Source organism: Meleagris gallopavo, chromosome 6, assembly GCF_905368555.1.
Source record: "Meleagris gallopavo chromosome 6, MGAL_WU_HG_1.1, whole genome shotgun sequence".
Classification (NCBI taxonomy): Eukaryota; Metazoa; Chordata; class Aves; order Galliformes; family Phasianidae; genus Meleagris; species Meleagris gallopavo.
The window spans coordinates 22,483,894-22,501,926 of NC_139409.1; the positions used below are offsets into that span (position 1 = coordinate 22,483,894).

The 18,033-nt window shown below is 40.5% G+C and overlaps 1 protein-coding gene across 1 annotated transcript; it reads right to left on the reverse strand.

Moving 5' to 3' along the window:
- Window positions 1-251: 251 nt before the first annotated feature.
- Window positions 252-16,571, reverse strand: FAM133B (family with sequence similarity 133 member B). The gene is made up of 11 exons (XM_085227443.1): window positions 16,393-16,571; window positions 13,242-13,339; window positions 12,496-12,574; window positions 10,394-10,468; window positions 10,205-10,237; window positions 9,714-9,782; window positions 7,901-7,996; window positions 6,684-6,731; window positions 4,439-4,534; window positions 3,627-3,674; window positions 252-2,233 (listed from the first exon to the last, which is right to left on the reverse strand). The coding sequence occupies exons 1-11, from the start codon at window positions 16,414-16,416 to the stop codon at window positions 2,147-2,149; spliced, it is 753 nt and encodes a 250-aa protein (XP_085083569.1). The 5' UTR covers window positions 16,417-16,571; the 3' UTR covers window positions 252-2,146.
- Window positions 16,572-18,033: the final 1,462 nt, after the last annotated feature.

An 18,033-nucleotide genomic window follows, 5' to 3' on the forward strand; every position in this document is an offset into this window, starting at 1 on the left:
ATTCCATCGCCAATGTGAAAGCGGCTTTGCTGTGAACTGACAAAGCCTGTAAGCTCCTTAATAGCTATACCACTTCCAAAGCGCTGCAAGTGTTTGTGAAGCACACAGCTGACAACAACGGCAGTTCTATTCAGACTGGTAAAATGACATACCGGCCTACGGATGTGGAAGACTGCGGCCCTCATTCCCATTTTTATTTCTTTCTGTTGCAGGTAGTTGAGTAAAAGTCAACAAAGGTATCACACAGAGCAGAGCATTTGATATGGTTCATTACAAACGGTTACCAACACTGCGACGCCACAACTGAAAAACAAAAACACAAAAGCCCCCAGCCAAACCCCTACTACTCCCTGCCTTTATTTTACCTCACTGACACAACGGGGCGAGGATCAGTAGCATCAACCAACAATATAAAATATGCCATCCGACTACTTAGTGTAGGACACTGCTACGACTCAATGTTTGTATTTTCTAAGAACTCAATAGAAAAGTCAATGTCACTGTAGAATGACAACGTCAAATCATCTTTCTCCCCTTCGTTTTTATTTATGATCTGCAGACTAATTATCAGTTATGAAAGGTCTTGAAATCCTTGGCAATAAAATACTTCAAATGTCGGTATGTTAGAGGTAAGTTAGAAGTTAGCACCTGTGCAGTGGCAAAAGGGGTGGATGGTTCCTGTCATCTCTAGCTGACCACGCAGACAGATGGGTGGTTGTTAAAGGCTAAAGCAGGCACAGTCACGGGTACTTCGGTGGAAGATACAACGAGAATTTCATGTAAAAACTAAAATCTAACGGTTGCTTGTGTTTTCTCGCGTGCACATTTAATTTATAAAAGCTTATTTTCAATTCCTAAAGCAACTAATTTAAAATAAAACAGCTTTATGATTTAGGTCAACATTCTGTAGCCCTCAAGTACAAAAATATAAATACAAACTGTTTAAACAGCATATTTAATGAGATTCTGGCAGTATGTTTTTTTTCCTTAATCTAACAAGATGCGTCATGTAACAGGTCTGCCACTGAACTTGCTTAGAGTAAAATCAGCTTCAATATGAAGCTGTTAAGGTATCAAAACCCTGCTTTTTACATGCTAAATATCTTCAGCAAGTGTGCACTTCAACACAGCAATGAACTTAACTGTAAGGATAACTAAATACATACATGAAACTCTGCACGTGGAACATAATCCAGAGAACTGGTTACAACAAATGATTACCTGCATTTCGTTAATTTAATAAAGGTACAAATCATGCAAAACAATCCAAAAAGTAATGCGAAGGGAAAAGAAAACGCTACTGGAGTTTGCAAGAAGTGTTCAACTAAACCAAATTACACTAAATGAAATCCGCTTATTTACTAGCACAGATCTATCGCTATTTCAAAGAAGCAGAGGTAAAGTCTTCTGGCTTTGAATGTCAGTTATACTGCAAAATGTCATTGCTCTTGCTTAATGCAGAAGCACATGCTCAGAAGCCCAGAACTGCTTATTCAGAAAAAGTCTGCTGACAATAGTTCTGGCCTCTCTGGAATCAGAGATGCTGCGTGGATTAAAAATAGCAGAGATTTGCAAGGATCAAGGCAAAGGCACCCTATTCAGTTAGCCAAAATGGTAGCATTCCCTTTCTCATAAGCATGAAGACGGTAATGGGGCAATTACTACAAAGGCAGCATTTTATACGTTGTCATTCATTTCCCGTTTTGTAAATGCCATTCGCAGACACCAGCTGGTAACTGTTTAAGTATAATATAAACCTACAAGATGAATCTGGGATCTTATTTGTCCTGATTTACAAATAAAGACTATTACTAATGCTTTAAAACACTACTTTAAGTATCTAAAAAGTTTAACTCTTACTTTCCAATATTTTACATCTTAGCTGGACTACCACCTTATGTTGTTTCAAACATCTAACACTGCTTACTGGACTTTAATGAAGTTGTACCTCATGTATTAAGCAGCAGGCAATAACAATGGTCTTCCCAGCACAGCTGCATCTGGCTGGCTACTGAAAGATTAGGAATATTTCTAGAACACAGGAAAACTCATGCAGTTTGGTAAAGTTTGTTATCATTTCACAGTTTAAATTTCCTTCAGTCATTGCACTTTTGTTGATAGTCTTGCTTTTTTTTTTTTTTAAATACTATTCCAAATCTGAATTTGAACCAGCAGCTTTCTTTTTCTTCTTTTTACTATGCTTCTTGTGCTTCTTTCTCTTTTTTGTTTTATCCTAAAAAAAGAAAAAAAGCAAAAAGGAAGTTACAGTATGAGAAAACTGCCATCTACTAAATTGCATTCAGTAACAATGAGAGCATGGAAATGAAAGTTCTACAAAGACATTTTGGAAGATGTTTCTGTGAAAATCTATGGCACTTCAGAGGAGACCTTTATAAAAGCCTATTGAAAAAAAATCACACAAAAAAGTTTATGATTTGCACTATTAGGAGTTTTCATTTTATCCATCATGGTCTGGCTACTTCACACTCCTCAGCATCATCACTATCATATTTCTTCATCTTTTTAACAAATTTTCAGTGCTTTATAGATTTCTGAGAGAATAATGTGCTTTGAAATCTTATGTATATGGGAGTAACTTGGCTGTTTACAGACTTAAATTAGGTGCTTGTATTCACAGTGCACTATACTAGGCTAGAATCTCCAGCATTTGCACCTTAATTAAAACAAAAGATATAATTTCAATTTTAAATATTCACATATACACTTAATTAGCACCACCAGATTCAATCAAAAACTGAAAGGTACAAACTCGTCCTTTTGCAAGCAGAAGTTCAATTGGAATTCTTCAGTAGATGTAACAACATAAAGCAAATTTGGTATAATATCTTTGTTCTATACACATTACTTATCTCTTTTACGAAAAAAAAAAATTAGTCACTATGAATTTTATGACAAACTAACTCAAATTCCATATATACTGAAAACAGTACTGAAATGCCTGTGCTTAGGTGCCGTAATTCATTTGGGAAACGGAGGTACCTAATTACAAACAGTGCTGCACAGTGCAGAGTAGCTCAGAACCCTAACTCAGGTACATGTGACATATCTGAGGTTCTACCCTATCACTGCTGAACCCCTGTCTCACCTTAATCATCAGAGAAACTATCCACAAAGCAGAGAAAAGCAACCGGTTGCCAGCAGCATTGCATTTGGTTGAGGGAAGAATTATGTTAGTATTATGATGCTGCAGAGATTGAGTCCTAAGGCCCTTTTTATAGTCTGGTAGAGAAAGTGTACAAAGGAATATTTATACACAACACTCCTAGAAAGGAACAGCCTCGATATCTACATGACATGTTGCTACCTCACCTGATACTACGTAGAAATTCGCAGTTGTTAGGCTGGTACAGAGCAAAACATATTTTGACTTGATACAACAAATGTTAAATGCATCTCAATTCATACATATCTATGTAGTTAAAATAGTGACAAATTCTTCCCTTAATTATGCAGCTGAAAGTGATTTAGATAGGTGAAGAGAGAAATTTCAAATTTCAATTAATGTGACTAACTATTAAGCATTTGTGTTACTGTGAAATTGTAAGTTAACCAAATACAAGATATGGATGTCCTAAAACTACAGTATGACTATAAGGGATACTTGCTGTTGCTTTCTCTTTTTCCTCATTGCTTTTCTTCTTTTTCACTTGAACCTAAAAAAAATATATATATATATAAAAATCAAATATAATGAGACAGCAGCTTTGGGAATGTTGTTTTATACGAAAGTTTGAAGTTGTGTTGTATATAAATGCGAAATGGCATAACACTGGCAGGGCACACTGAGCGGTTGCTGCCTATAACAGTGTTATATTCTAGAATAACTATAATCCTATAAACATCTGATTTTGGGCACTCTGCTATTTAAACACAGCAGCACAAGCAGCCAGCAGAGATGTAACGGTAAAACTACTGAGTGAATAACCTGGTTGAAATTTTAATGGAAAAACCCCAGAACCTTTCGGTGTTCTGTAATTCTACAGGAATACAAATCCTGAGAGGAAATATACAAGGGTGAGAGTAAGGTTATGTCCAACACTTTCTAGGTGAATGGCAAAAGGCAGCCAAAAAAGCTGAGCAATCTTGGAATCTTGCCTGTGTGTATTCAATGATCAAAGAGAAAGCTTGTGAAGCACCACTTAGCCTCATTTTATTAAACTCTAAAACATCCATGAAAAGTTTCAAGAAAATTAATTCAGAATAAACTGTAGGTGGTAGGAGTTGCACTAAACAATTCTTATCAGATGTATCTAATAAAGAGACAAATACAACTTTAAACATGCCACATGCCTAAAATCAACTGTATAGAACAGAACATTTCAATAATATATTCAATTTGGGCTAGTTTTAGCTGTTTACTCATGGAATCATTAAGCTAAAAGCATTATAACATCTGAAACTTAGCTTTCACACTGACCTCCTCTGTCTGATCCGGTTCTGATAAGGATTCTGATGATAAAGGCCCATCACCACGATCAGCTTTCTTCCTCTTTCTGTGATGATTTTTGCCATCCTACATAAAACAATATATTTGCAAGTAACGTTCAGCCTTTCAGATATTCTTCTGCTTTAAAATTATGTGGAAATATTATTTCTAAGTTATGAAATATTTAAAAAAATTATGCATTAAACTAATTACTCATCAGCAAATTATCGTAAAGTTAAAATGCTTTCAGTGAGAATATAATAATTTTCTGTGTGTTGCTTCTTCATTACCAAGATACTGCAACTTCTTAAGAATGATATAATAGTACAATACAGTCTCTTATTTTAAATGAAAACTCATAAAGGAGCAAGCATTTTAAAATAAAATGTTTCATCACTTTGAAAGACTGTAGAGTAAATTAAGATGCCTCAGAGTATGGCTGCTTTGGTGCTAATAAATAAAAAGCTCCCTTTAGATTTGTGCCTCTGGCATGGGACATGTTCTTACAACATTTTATATAAATAGTTTCAATATATTTAAAGAGCAGTCGAGCAGTCTTTTATTTTTCAATTTTAGTTTTTGTAATTCACATGGTGCAGGAGATTGCTCTGATGAGCCACTTGTTTTTTTTCCCTATGCTTTTTCAAGTAAGCTTTGCTCTGGACCAAGCAAGGGATTCCTAAGAGTGAAACTACTTTCCTCCATTTCTTCCATTCTATTTCTAAGTAAAAAAAAAAAACAGTAAAAATTCTTATTCTTAATTCTTATTAATCACCTTTTTGAGTGCTGAGATAGTACTTATATCAACCCTCCTACTTAGTCTGTTATAAGTACCACAATCCTTTCACAGAAGTACTCATGAAAAGCACACACGATGTAACCCATCTGAAAAGGCATCTTCAGAGCACTGTATGGGGCTGCTGAATCATGGCCTGAACCTCTGATTGATCACCTGAGGTGAGCAATGAGTCAGCCATGGGAGCACAGGTGAAGGCAATTCACTTGTGCTGCAGGAAGGGGTGGAGCCTGGCTCCACCTCTCCTAGACCCATTTAAGAGCTGACTGCCAGTGGGGAAGGATCTCTCTGGAGATCTGCTCCATCAGGAGTTCATCTTGTGAGCCGAGGACAGGGTGAGTGACTTTCTCTCATTTCTCCAATATAAATTACATTAGCCAAGCTCCTGGACGGACAGACGTGCACGGACGGACGCACAAACACTCACTCTCACACCTCTCTCTCTCTCTCTCTCTCTCTCTGTATATCCATTGATAATACAGAGCACAAAAGACCTGTAGCCCCCTTGATTTCAGAAGTGTGAAAGCAGCAATGCAACTTAACCAAGATTAAGGGGCTATGGTAGTCACTTGCTCTTTGAAGGAAGATACTCAAGAAGGATTGTTGGGAAATGAGAACTGGGAAATAGAAACACACACACAAAAAAACTGACATCTGCCTGATGTAATAGAAATTTTATACGTCAAACCATATAATACATTGATTGTAGTAGCAGAGAGCAATGTGTTAACAAAGGTAATTGAAAAGAAAGCCTAGGGCTGACACTGAAAGCTTTGTTAGTTTACACACAGAAATAACTAACATTTAAGTCAACAAGATTATTTGCATTCAGTGTAGCAGGAGGAAAGCCCTTAGACTCGTGTGTACAAAATGGGTGACATGTGGGAGAGTAGGGAGGGATTTTGTGCCCAGAGAAAAGACAGAATAAGATAAACCTGCTTAAGCTAATACAGTTTTCTCAGCAATGTTTTAAAGCCGCTATAAGTAAAACATGCAATTATAACTGCATTTAGAAAAAATATCCTCTGCTTGCTGTTACTTAATTTAGAATAATGAGCCAATATCCTATCAGGTGTGTCACTGAAATACCATACACGCTTTTAGGTAATTTAACTGTTAATGTTAAGCCCCACATACTAGAATGCTGATGATCTACTACAGCAGATTAGATACTTGCTTCATTTACCTTCATGACAAAACCAGACCCAGCAGTTTCTACTGACAATTACTAAAATAGGAACCTAAAAATCTTACTCAAACTGGGGACACTGAATTGTCAAGTTCTGGACAATGACCGTAAGTGTAAGCTGAAGTATTCAATACTTTAAAAAAAAAAAAAAATAAAAGGGGAGATTTGGGGGGTGGAGAGAGAGGAGTAGAAGAGACACATTATATGTAAAATGAAGTTCTGATGCAAGTATTTAAAAAGTAAAACTATACCTTCTCTTTCTCATGGTCTTCCTTTGACTTCTTCTTTTTTGTGCTGTCCTAGGTAGAAAGAAAAACATTCACCATGACAAAGTTATTCCAGTAAAAAAAGAAATTGCAACAGGAGCTTGACCCATTGCCTTTTTCTGCATGCTGAAGATTGTTAACTTGCAGCTAACATGACCAATACAAAAAGCAACAAGGTTTTGATGGCAGCTGCTGATTTCTAGAATGAGCAGCAAGAAGAGGTCTCTATGGAATCAAACAACAGAGAACTTACTCAGAGCAGTACACCTAAAGAGCCTCTAGAAAGGATACCAGCCTCTACTACCATCACCAGATACTCTCTAACCTCCAGGAGTCTTTTATTCTCCATCCATGCTCATCTCAATGGATTCAGACAGTGGTTAAACCGAGATTGCCATGGAGTTTTCTATCATCTACTTTCAAAAGTAAGAGTATCTCTGTGTCCCTTTATGTGTAGGAAACCTTTTCAAACTGCTGCCACTAGCACAAATTCATAGTTAGATGCAAACAGTGATTCATCAGATTTTATACCATTCTGAACTAGGAATTCCAAGAAAATTCCAGTGAAATGCCAGCCTAAACATAGTGTTGTTATTATTTTGGAAGGAAGTACAGTTACTGTCCACTACCACAGAAAAGTGGTAACAAAATGGATTGCCACATATATCTTCACTTAAAGTTGTGCCTGCAAGCACACTCTCCTCTACCTTTAAGTATAAAAAAAAAAAAACACCAAACTTTCAATTTATTACTTATTTGTGAGGCTGAGAGATCCAACAGGCAACTATTCAGTCCAAACACACTTAGGAAGGCAGTATTCTGGCCACTCATTCCCTGAAATAGTGTATTTTCACAGATGGTATTCAATTCAATTGCATGTTGACAAGAACATTATGGAACATTTTCATTTTTGGAGTGTTAATGTAGTAGTAAAACAAAACATCTGAGCAGCACAAAAACTGTTTATGACTGAATTCAGAAAAGTAAATAAAAACTGATGGAATATTTATTTTCTGAAGAGGAACTGTATTCTGCCAAGTGGACAGCACGGGTACATTCCTGATCACAACTTAAAAGATACAAGCACAGCTCACCTACAGTAAGAATGCATGACTTTGAATACAGCAATTACAAAGTCAGAAATGCTCGTCTTTCTAACACACATCAGAGACATTTCCTGAGGGTAATGTGCACTTAATTACCTTGCTGTCTGACTCAGATTCAGAAGCTGAGCTTGATGAAGATTTCCGTGAGGAGCGATGTTTCTTTTTCTTTTTTTTCTTCCCCTGCTTCTTATCCTATCCACAAATGTTTTAGGAAAAAAAGAAAAAGACAATCCTGAATTTATTTTCACTAGATATTAAAAACTTGCATTACATGAAAGAATAGGGAATGCCAAAATCCTACATATTATCATTTTCTCTTGAGGAATGAAGATACTACAATTGATTCCTTTAGTGGAAGACATTTGTAACTCTTCTGCATTGAAAAAAAATAAACTAGAGTAAAATTCAGGTTCCCTAGATTCAGTTTATCATTTAGATGTATGCTACAGAACCTGACTATCTCTAAAAAAGATTTATGCTAAACCAGTAAAAATAATGTGGTGAGTTGGGGGGATTCTACTGGAAAAGCATACAAATCCATGTTAGCACAGCAATGGATTCAGTTTACAAGCTAGCCTCCCAAAATATATTTGTTTATGAAGAAGTTATTGAACAGATATATATCTAAATTTCACAACTGTATCATATGCACCAAATGTACCAAATTTAAATAGTTTTATGCAAACGAAACCCTCAGAGTATTTTAAAATACATTGCCAAGATCTGTGTTAAGTCTCATGATGAAGTGTGAGCTGGTATTTAATTCGACTTTTTATATGACACATCCTTTGATAGAAAAATATGCATGCCACTGTGCATTCTACTTCCAATCAGTTCAATATGTTACTTTTGTTTTCCCCTCATCTTCTAGAAAGGATAGCCTGAAAGCCTTATTCTGATCACACGCTTTTTATAAAAGCATGTAGTAACAGGACAAGGGGAAATGATTTTAAACTGGAAGAGGGTAGATTTAGAGTAGATATTAGGAAGACATTCTTTACTGAGAGGGTGGTGAGACACTGGAACAGCTTGGCCAGAGAGGTTGTGGATGCCACCTCCCTGGAAGCATTCCACCACCTGGTCTAGTGGGAGGTGTCCCTGCCTATAGCAGGGGGTTGGAACTAGATAATTTTAGAGGTCCCTTCCAAGGAAAACCATTAAACCATTCTATTACTTCTATGATTACAGTCATTTTTGCTTTGCTTTTTACCCAATAATACTGGTTGACATATGTCAAAAAAGACTGCATAAGAAGGCTGCTTTCAGCATCTGCAGAGTTTGAGATACTCTGCAAGCTTCATAGCAAGATGCTAACACTCTATTTCTTGCTAAAAGATCTTAGCTGTGTTAATAGGAATTTAGAGGTTAAGATTTAGAATACTCCAAAACTGTTGACACTATACTAGATCCAAAGAATATTTCAAGACCAGAACAATCTCTTCCAAAATATGTAAACCTCTCTGTTTTAATCTAGTGGTTTCAGAGCATTGTTGTGGGTTAGTCTAGTTTGCAATACATCACTTTGCAATGAATCTCAGATTCTACAGATAAAATGGGTTAATATGTGTAGTACGTCCTCGCTGCTTTTCTTCTTTCCATAATGAACTACAGTATCACCCTTTTAAAGTACCTTTATTGGCTGTTAAAGTCAGTAAATAGTAAGTAAAATTAAGCAAACAGTAGCCACTATTTCAGTGATTTGGGTACACGTGGTAAAATGCTTACTCATCTTCAGTTTAATCTTCCACGTTCAAGACAGAAATCCCAAGTATTTCCTCCATGATGGAGGAGTTCTCTTAACACAAGAAACACACTCCACAGTTATGCCTCAAGCATGCTGACATCAATATGAAGGCAACGTTTCACTCAAAATACAAAACACGTTACATCCTGGTAGTTTAGTGCTTACCTCATCTTCTGAATCAGATGCACTGCTGGAAGAATCAGAGCTTGATGAAGAAGAGGAAGATGAAGACAACTTGACCAAACACAACAAAAAGTGAAGCTTGTGAGATGCAGCATTTTGTCTACCAAATAAGTAAAAGTCCATGCAAACACCTAATCTTAAGATCTCTCCATTTACAAAGCACTGTCAATAACTGTTTACTTCCAAGAAGCTGGGCTCACGTAGATTTTCTTAAATAAAACTGTAAAAAGTGACTTCTGATATTTTTAATGTGATAATGTACATTTAAAGTTTTCCCTCCCAACCAATCGCTCTTTTAGCAGAAGTAAAATTCTCCTCATGCAGAACAATCTGCCTCTCTCCAATTAAAATCAGGTAATTTAACATCCAAATTCAAAATTAAAACTATATTCCCTTTTCCCAAGAAAACACAAACAGCAAATACGCACAATCCCAAAGCAAAAAAAGCTCAGAAAATTGAAAATTTTGCTCACCCTACTAGATTTCTTCTTTTCTTTTTTCTTTTTCTTAAAAATAGAATAAAACAAACGTTATTTTTGGCAATGTGTTCTTGTGCATTTAGTTTATATACATTGATGCTGGTTTTTAAAATGTCTTCATGGCATTTCGTATTGCAAAAACCAGTTCCAAATACCAGCTGTACCAAATTGAAAATAACTGACCTCTTTCTTTTTGGAGGAACTCTCATTTCCACCTAGTAATTTCTCCCTGTGTTTTTCCAGTTCTTTCTTCCAATTCTGAAACAAACAAAATAAGGGTGACACGACCATCATTTCCAAACAGCTCTATTAAGAGAACTTTGTCAAAATCATGTCCTTTACTTGAATTAATGAAATTTCATAAAATCCACAGAAAATAAACAGCCTGCAGTATTAACCATGGCTATGGTGCACTTGGTATTACAGACGATTAAAATTAATCCAGTTATCTTAGTTCATACCTTAATGTTCTAGTTAGTTGGGCTTAAGAAATGGTTATTTATCTTGGAGGTCATCAATTTTGGTCTCTGATTTTGTAGTACCACAGAGCTCTTGTTAGAACACATCAGTACGGTGGGTCAGCCTACCAGAAAAACAGGCACTCTGCGTATGTTTTAAAATTACCCAAAGTAGAATTGCAAGACAAATGTTCCTGGCCCTTCTTCAACACATGGGTGTATCAAGTGTCTGTTCTGTGCTTTGTCAGTGTCAATGATTAGAACTTCATTATATGCACATCTCTTTTGTTTCCCTCACGAGTTCTCTCAGTCTATCCCAAATTTCTCTTTTAAGGGCTCTGAAGCATCCCATCACACTGAAATTCTGCTAGCTTGTGCTATTCCTGCTTTCCATGTTAGCAACATCAGGTGCTCCTTTCTTTATTATTATTATCATTTTGATTCTTCCTTTCCTCCTAATTAAGCTGTACTGGTATTGTACTGGCAAAGAAATGACAACCCACATACTGTGCTGAAGGGAAAAAAATATCAGGATTTGAATACGATTATACACATGCAGTGCAGTATGATACACAGAACCCAGGTCAGCACAGGGTGGATTAGCTTAACAGTGCTGAAAGAAGTCACAAGGTTAGCCAGGATACAGAGCTGCACGCAGTGTGTTTCTGGGATCCAAGGCAATGCCTACAGAGTACCACAGCAGGCTGGGCACTTCAGCTACCTGGTGCTGCCTACAGACCCTCTGACAACAGACTGGGCTTTGTTAGGCAGACATTCTCTCTGAAGTAGAAACAGATTGGCTATGTGTTCTTTAAAAAAATAAAAAACAACAACAACAAAAAAAAAACCAAAAAACCACAAAACCAATAAAAGAAAGAAACAAAAAGCACCAGAACATCTGTCAGTAAACTGAGCGAGAGGGCACCTCAGTCAGAGACTTACAACCCTTTCTACCACTGAGAGATCTGTGCTTAGAAGCTACAAATAATTCGTAATAAAGCAAAGGGACACAATAAAATACTAAACCGAAGTCACAAAGCTGAAATTGACAGAGCACAAAACAACCAGTCTCCTCAGAATTGCATTCTATCATCTTCCAAATACTGGTATAAATTCTGAGGCAAAAAGATGTAACAAGCATGGTACCAAGCCCTTTCAGTAACAGAGGAGGAGCACTATCTACTTCAATCAGAAACTCTCACACAGTGTTGAAGATTACTGCTTGATTCCAAGATACCAGAATCCAAGAAGGGAACAGAGCAGTTAAATTCATCATCTACAGTTTCCTTCCTGTGTACACAACAGGAGTCATACGTGAAACTTTCTTACAACATGCTGATCTCCAGCAGATGCTAAACAGAGTTACCAGAATAGCCCCACTTGTAGCAGGGAACCAGCACAGAATGTAATCAGCTTAGGATAAGAGAGAAGTGTTCCATAAACGTATTTGGACATTCAAGGCCACTCGGTGCACTCTCCCATATCCAAATCATGTGTATGTTCCTCACCAATGCAGCCTGATTCCAGTAACACACCTCTTCCCAATGTGTTTGGATTGTGTGACCTTAAACAAGTGATGATTAGTTCACATTTTCTTCACAGCGTTTCTCAAAACTTTTTATGCAGTGTTTCTCTGAATCAGGAGTAGCTCTTCACTGGTTAATAAGTAATGTTAACATTCAATACAAACAAAATAAAACATTTACTCATTACGAGATTGAGCATAGTGAAATGTTATGGGTACTTGGTGCTGTTAATGATAAGGGAAGAAAAGCAGCATACTAGATAAGACAGCTGGGGCATTAACATACTAACAACATTACCAACCTCGTTCATCTTCTCTTCAAACTCAGCCAAAGCCCTGGATCCCTTCTTTTTCTTCTCTAGCTGTTCTTTCACTTCTTCCCTGTACAAAAAGGAGGAAAGATCAGTCACTGTATTCTCACAATTAAAAATACTGCTTCAGTGTCTAACTTTATGTGGTTTTTTTTTGAAGTTTAGCTTTGGCTGAACTTCCAACGGGAAAATTATCGTAGATCTTACACATATGGTAACCTAACTGTAATAACTTAAGCATGGTAGCTAAACCTCTCTGAAAGATCTAAAGCTAACTTTGCAATTAGGTAAATTGTGCTCTAATTTCTTAAGAAAGAGGTTAAAATGGCCTGAATGTAAAGTAAGCTGTTGAGGGTACCTTAAAGCAATGATTTTGTGGGGTATGGTAGACTATGTTCTAAGAATCTACCAGCAAAATGTTTATTTTTTTTCCCTAGAGATTACTCTGTTTTAAAATCTAATACGTCTGCATACTTTAAAGCATTAGAATTCTGAAAGAGGTAAAGTATCCAACATTTTGCTCTTCTGAGAAACTTCTGAGCCAAGGTATTTAAAGACAAATGAGAAACGTATTTCAAAGTGAAATGTTATTTTTAAAAGAGACTGAATATGCATTTAGAAAATAACATCTTGGCCAGAGCCAAGGAACCTTCCAAAGTGTATCACTGTATTTGATGGAGGATGTAAGTAACTGAGAGAACACGGGAACAAATCTTTCACTCAGCTCAGGCACTTACCATGTTGGCCTTGGTCTGTTCAAGTAGTCTTGTATTGTTGGTCCCGAATTTTGGGCAGGACCTCGTGCTCTGGCCATAGCTATGGGATTCATGTAAGCCTTGAACACGAAACAAAAAGAAATATAAAGTTCATTGGTTGTGCTGTTACCCAGATCTGTCCTTGCTGTTCTTCACACATCCTTTTCCTCAGTCACAGAAGGACCCGGGAAAAGTGCTTTCAGTTTGTTACACTTTGGCAGAAGGAACTCGCCCCAAAAGGACCACTGCCCTCCTGAGCTGACTCTGCAAAGCAACTACAGCCTTACGATCGTGGAAACGTTCCTCCTTGGGATGTGGAAAGAATGATTTAATTTCAGTTCTTTGTCTCTAGGACATCTGGCACTCGGGCCTCTGGAGTTCTGCTCAAAACTGATGATGGCAGACTCAATGCATCCTGGATAAAATACAAGTGGCGTTCTGCTGACAGTTATGCATATATGAGACCTTGGACACTTAGGGCTATCATAAGGCAAACCTGGAATTTTAAGAGGTATCTATTATAACCTCAGCAATTAATGTCAGAAATTGAAGTAAACAATTACTCTATTGTTACTATGCCAGTGATATTTTGCTCATGTAGAAAGGAAGTACATTTTCCCTCGTCTCCTGCTCTTACCAGGATGCCATCCCAATGCCTCACTGTTTACCTTCACAAAACACAAGACAAACCACTCCTCCTGCCTGCAGGTTGCAGATAAGAAAAAGGTCAAGCAATGTACAGCTCTGGTTGCCTGGCACCTTCTTTTGTAGCAGGAGGATTCAACTGCTCAAGTGAAGACACATATTCACATTTATAACTCTAGCAGCTTATTATATTGCAAATCAATAAGGAGTAGGAATTCTGCATCTAAATTGAGCTTGAGTCAGAAAAGATTTCCTTTAGCGGTGCAGGAATGCAGTACTTTAACACTGTTTTCATTAAACCAAGACAACTGCAGTGCACTGGGAACAGCAGAAATTATGGCAGAAATGCAGTTCCTCGTTGGCTACCTGCAGGAATTCCTTGTGAAAGCCTGAGCTTCTTACATTTGTAATTATTCCTAAGAACAAGATTGCTCACTGTTATTCAATAAAATTTAGCAGTTTTCCTCCCAAACTAGCCCAAAATGACAACAAATCCCTCTCTACCTTTTGGCTAGAGCTGCCAAATGCTGGTTTTCTGCCTCAAACCGACTCCTTGCAAGCCCTCCACACAGTGGCACAGTTTTCTTTCCAGCAGCAGGCACGTAACGACTGAATACTGTATTACATCCAACAATTAGGGAATGTATGTCTTAAAATATTCCTATAATTTCAGTAGCTTTATTTATGAAGATTCATTTTGCCAACAAACGTTTCCTAGAAGCACTTACATTGCTTTGCATTTCAGCAGCCAGCAACCATAGAAAAATATGTCCTAACAAAGAAAGTGTTCATATGCACGTTTATTTTCCTCTCCCAGCACTTAGCTCAGGCAGTTATTAAAGATATTTGTTTTATAGCTTTTGTGCTCGTGGAAAGCAGAAGGCACCTTCAGCTGGCCAGGGTCCTATGGGCAAGCCATGCAACCCGTCAGTGTCCTACAAGTGTTGTGAAGATGTGAAAGAAATAAACTTCTTGTCCTTCTCCAAACAGTCCAAATGGTGACAGCTTAAAGAACAGCTATGGAGAAGATGTAAAAGGTAGAAAGCTCTGCAGTCACAGAAGAGCAGAAAAGAGCCCTGTAAGATAACCTGTCTATACCAGTAGTCACTGTGGCCGACTCTTTACTGTGCCATAGATTACAGGGATATAAGATTGGCTGGCACGGGTAAGGTATGTCCCCATTGTAATATTAAAATAATTGTAAGCAGACACCCAAACACAATCCAAAACACTACAGGAGGACAACATACTTGAAGCATAGGCCAGACCCTGCGCTCTGACACAGCCGCATCTTTAGAGTTTCAGAACCATTGAGTGGTTTGGGTTGGAAGGAACTTGAAGTATCACCCAGCCCCAACCCCCTGCCAGGCAGGGCTGCTACCCCACAGTTCAGCTGCCAGCCAACCCAGCCTTGAGTGCCACCGGGATGGGGCACCCACAGCATTTGGGGCAGCTGTGCCAGTGCCTCACCACCCTCTGACTAAAGAATTTAGTCCCGACTCTAAGCTAAATCTCCCTCTTTTACTGATTCCATCATTTTGGTGCCTCAGTGAAGCAACCAAAGGCCCTCAGCTCTCCGCTGGGAGGTCTTGTACACCTCTTGCACACTGCCATTGATCTGAGCAGACAGTTGCCCTGTGGAGCCAGCTACAGCTCAAAGCACTTGCTAAAAAAAAAAAAAAAGGGGAAAAACAGTCTCATGACTTATTTTTTCATCACAAAACTCAGCAACTATCAGTTCACACTTCACGGTGCCTAAGTAAGGGATGAGCGTAAGGTGAGCGGCTGGCTGGCAGGCACAAGTTTCAAGGAGAAAGAGGGATGAATGCAGTAACAATGCAGAATGAAGCTCTGCGACCACGAGTATTTGGGCCTCTTGAGGCGAGCGGAGCCGTGGGGAGCCCGTTTCAGCAAGGCCGAGTGCCAGGCGTAAGGAGATACGGTTTAGTGACTACCAGAACTACTTCAGCAGCTGCAGCAACTCCCACCGGGAACGCTGCGTTTTTTAAGGACTAGGCCAGCATCTTAATTGCGCGCGCTCAGCAGCTCGCACAACAGCTCTCAGTCACGGCAGCAGCCGGCTTCGACACGGCAGTAAGGCTCCGTCATGCAGCCGCAGGCGGGCGCCCGCCCCCCACGCTCCACACCCCCCCAGTCGCTGCCCGCTCCCGGCCCCGCGAACCCCCCGGACCTCCCGCCCAGGGACCCGAAGCTCCGCGGCCCGCGCGCCTAGCCGCTCGGAGCCTCGCGCCCCGCAGCCGCCGGGCCGCCGCTGCCCAGCAGTGCGACCAGAGGGACGGCGGCCCCGCTCGCCCGGCAAACGGCTCCCCGCTTCCCTCTCCCGGCGGCCGGAGCCTTGGACCCGGCCGGTCGAGCCTTCCGCGGCCTCCGCCCGCCCCCCGCACCGCTGCCGCCGCCCGGGCACCGCGGTCGAGCCCGGCGGCGGCCGGCCGCCCGGCCCACGGCGCCGCCCGCGGGCGTTACTCACCACGCGGTTGTCTCGCTTCCCCATGGCGCCGCCGCGGCCCGGCCCGGGCCCCTTCCCCGCGCCAGGGAAACCGCGCCGCAGGCGCCCGGCCCTGCTCGGCCCCGCGCAGCCGCTCGGCCCCGCGAGCGGCGATGGCGGCGGCCGAGCAGCGCCCCCTACCGGCAGATCGCGGCCGGAGCCGACCGCGGCACCGCCTCGGCTCGTGGGCGCGGGGCGAGGCCGCGCGGGGCGAGGCCTCGCAGGGCCACACCGGGGGGGGACGGGGCGGAGCCCTTCGGAAGCGGCGCGGAGAGGAGCGGCGGGGCTTCGTGCGGTGCGGCTACGGCGGCGGATAGGCGCCGGCCCACCGTCGTGGGAGAACTTGGGACTAGGGAAGGCTGAAGGGAGATCGGGGCGTGGGGTGCGTTGGTGCCCTGAGATTTGGAACGTGGGGAGCCCATCTGCACTGAACACCTCAGAGGAGGGAAGGGTGCTGTTGTGAGTTTTTTTTCTCCTCTTGACCTACCTAGTGGTCGCTTGGAGGAGTCACTTCTGTTTCCTGAGGTGTACGCTGCGGTGCCCTGACTGTAGCTGCCTGTCCTGGTACAGTGCTCTGTGGAGTGGGGTCTGCTGCCAAAGCAAAGGGGAAAAGAAAAGGAGAATAAGTGCTCAGTCGTTACTTATTACCTGTATGCTTTCATGGCAGAGTGTGAAGTTGTCGCTGACAGCCACAGAGCAACTTGGAGCATTTTGGTGACACTGCCATTAGCTCTGCTGCTGGCTTGAGAGCCAGGAAACACATCCAGCCAGAGGGGGTGTCTAAAAATGGGTGACAGTATCTACAGGAAAGGCTTCTGGGTGACAAGAGGCTGAAAGGTGCCTGTGTCTATAGAACGCAAAAAAAGCAACACAGCCATTGAGTGTAAAGCGATGAATACTGCAAATCTTGCTGTGTGCCAGAAACTGACAGACAAATGAGAGACACACATTTAAATCTTTTAAAATGAACATTTGCTTCTGTGGTGCAATGATACCTGGTGTCGTTAGGTAGTTCTGAGGCAAAGAAGATGACGACATTTACAGGAATAGTGAAAACTGTATCATCTGTGCTATTTCTCTGTGGTACTTTGCTTAATGGATTTGATTAAATTTTATTTTGTCTCCCATGGTTGAGTTTGATGAGCTTGGTGCAGCTCAGCCTCTCACAGTTGAGGGAAAAGGAAGAAAATCTCCATGGGAAGAGGTTGTTCCACAACTGCCCACAGCATGCTGGAGATCCTATTCTGCCAGCTTAGCACTCTCAGAGATCAGATGCTGAATGGAAGCTCTTGATCAATCTGTTTATTATTTCTGTGTTTTTTCCATGTTTTCAACACGTGCCAGCTGTAGTTGAGGGGAGTATGTCCAGCACTGCCCTCAGCACAGCCTCCCTGCAGCTGATGGCACACCCATCTCTGGCTGGGCAACTGCTGTGCCCTCTTACGCAGTGCTTTAATAAGGCTGATGTGGAATGCCACATAAGGTAAAGTTAGCTGTTTTTGTTTAATGGCACATTGCGTCCAAAGTGTATATGCCGGTTTTGTAAAGGATTTACATGACTCCTTGTGGTTTCTAGAGTGCAAAAAAAAAATTGTGGTTTTAAGTTACAGAATCCTTTGTGTT

Excerpts from the sequence above, each read along its gene's own strand:
- FAM133B (XM_085227443.1), bottom strand. The coding sequence starts at position 16,416 with ATGGGGAAGCGAGACAACCGCGTG. Across the intron at positions 4,535-6,683 it reads AAGACCATGAGAAAGAGAAG|GATGGCAAAAATCATCACAG; the intron begins GTATAGTTTTAC and ends TGTTTTATGTAG. Across the intron at positions 3,675-4,438 it reads AACCGGATCAGACAGAGGAG|GTTCAAGTGAAAAAGAAGAA; the intron begins GTCAGTGTGAAA and ends TATTTTTTTTAG.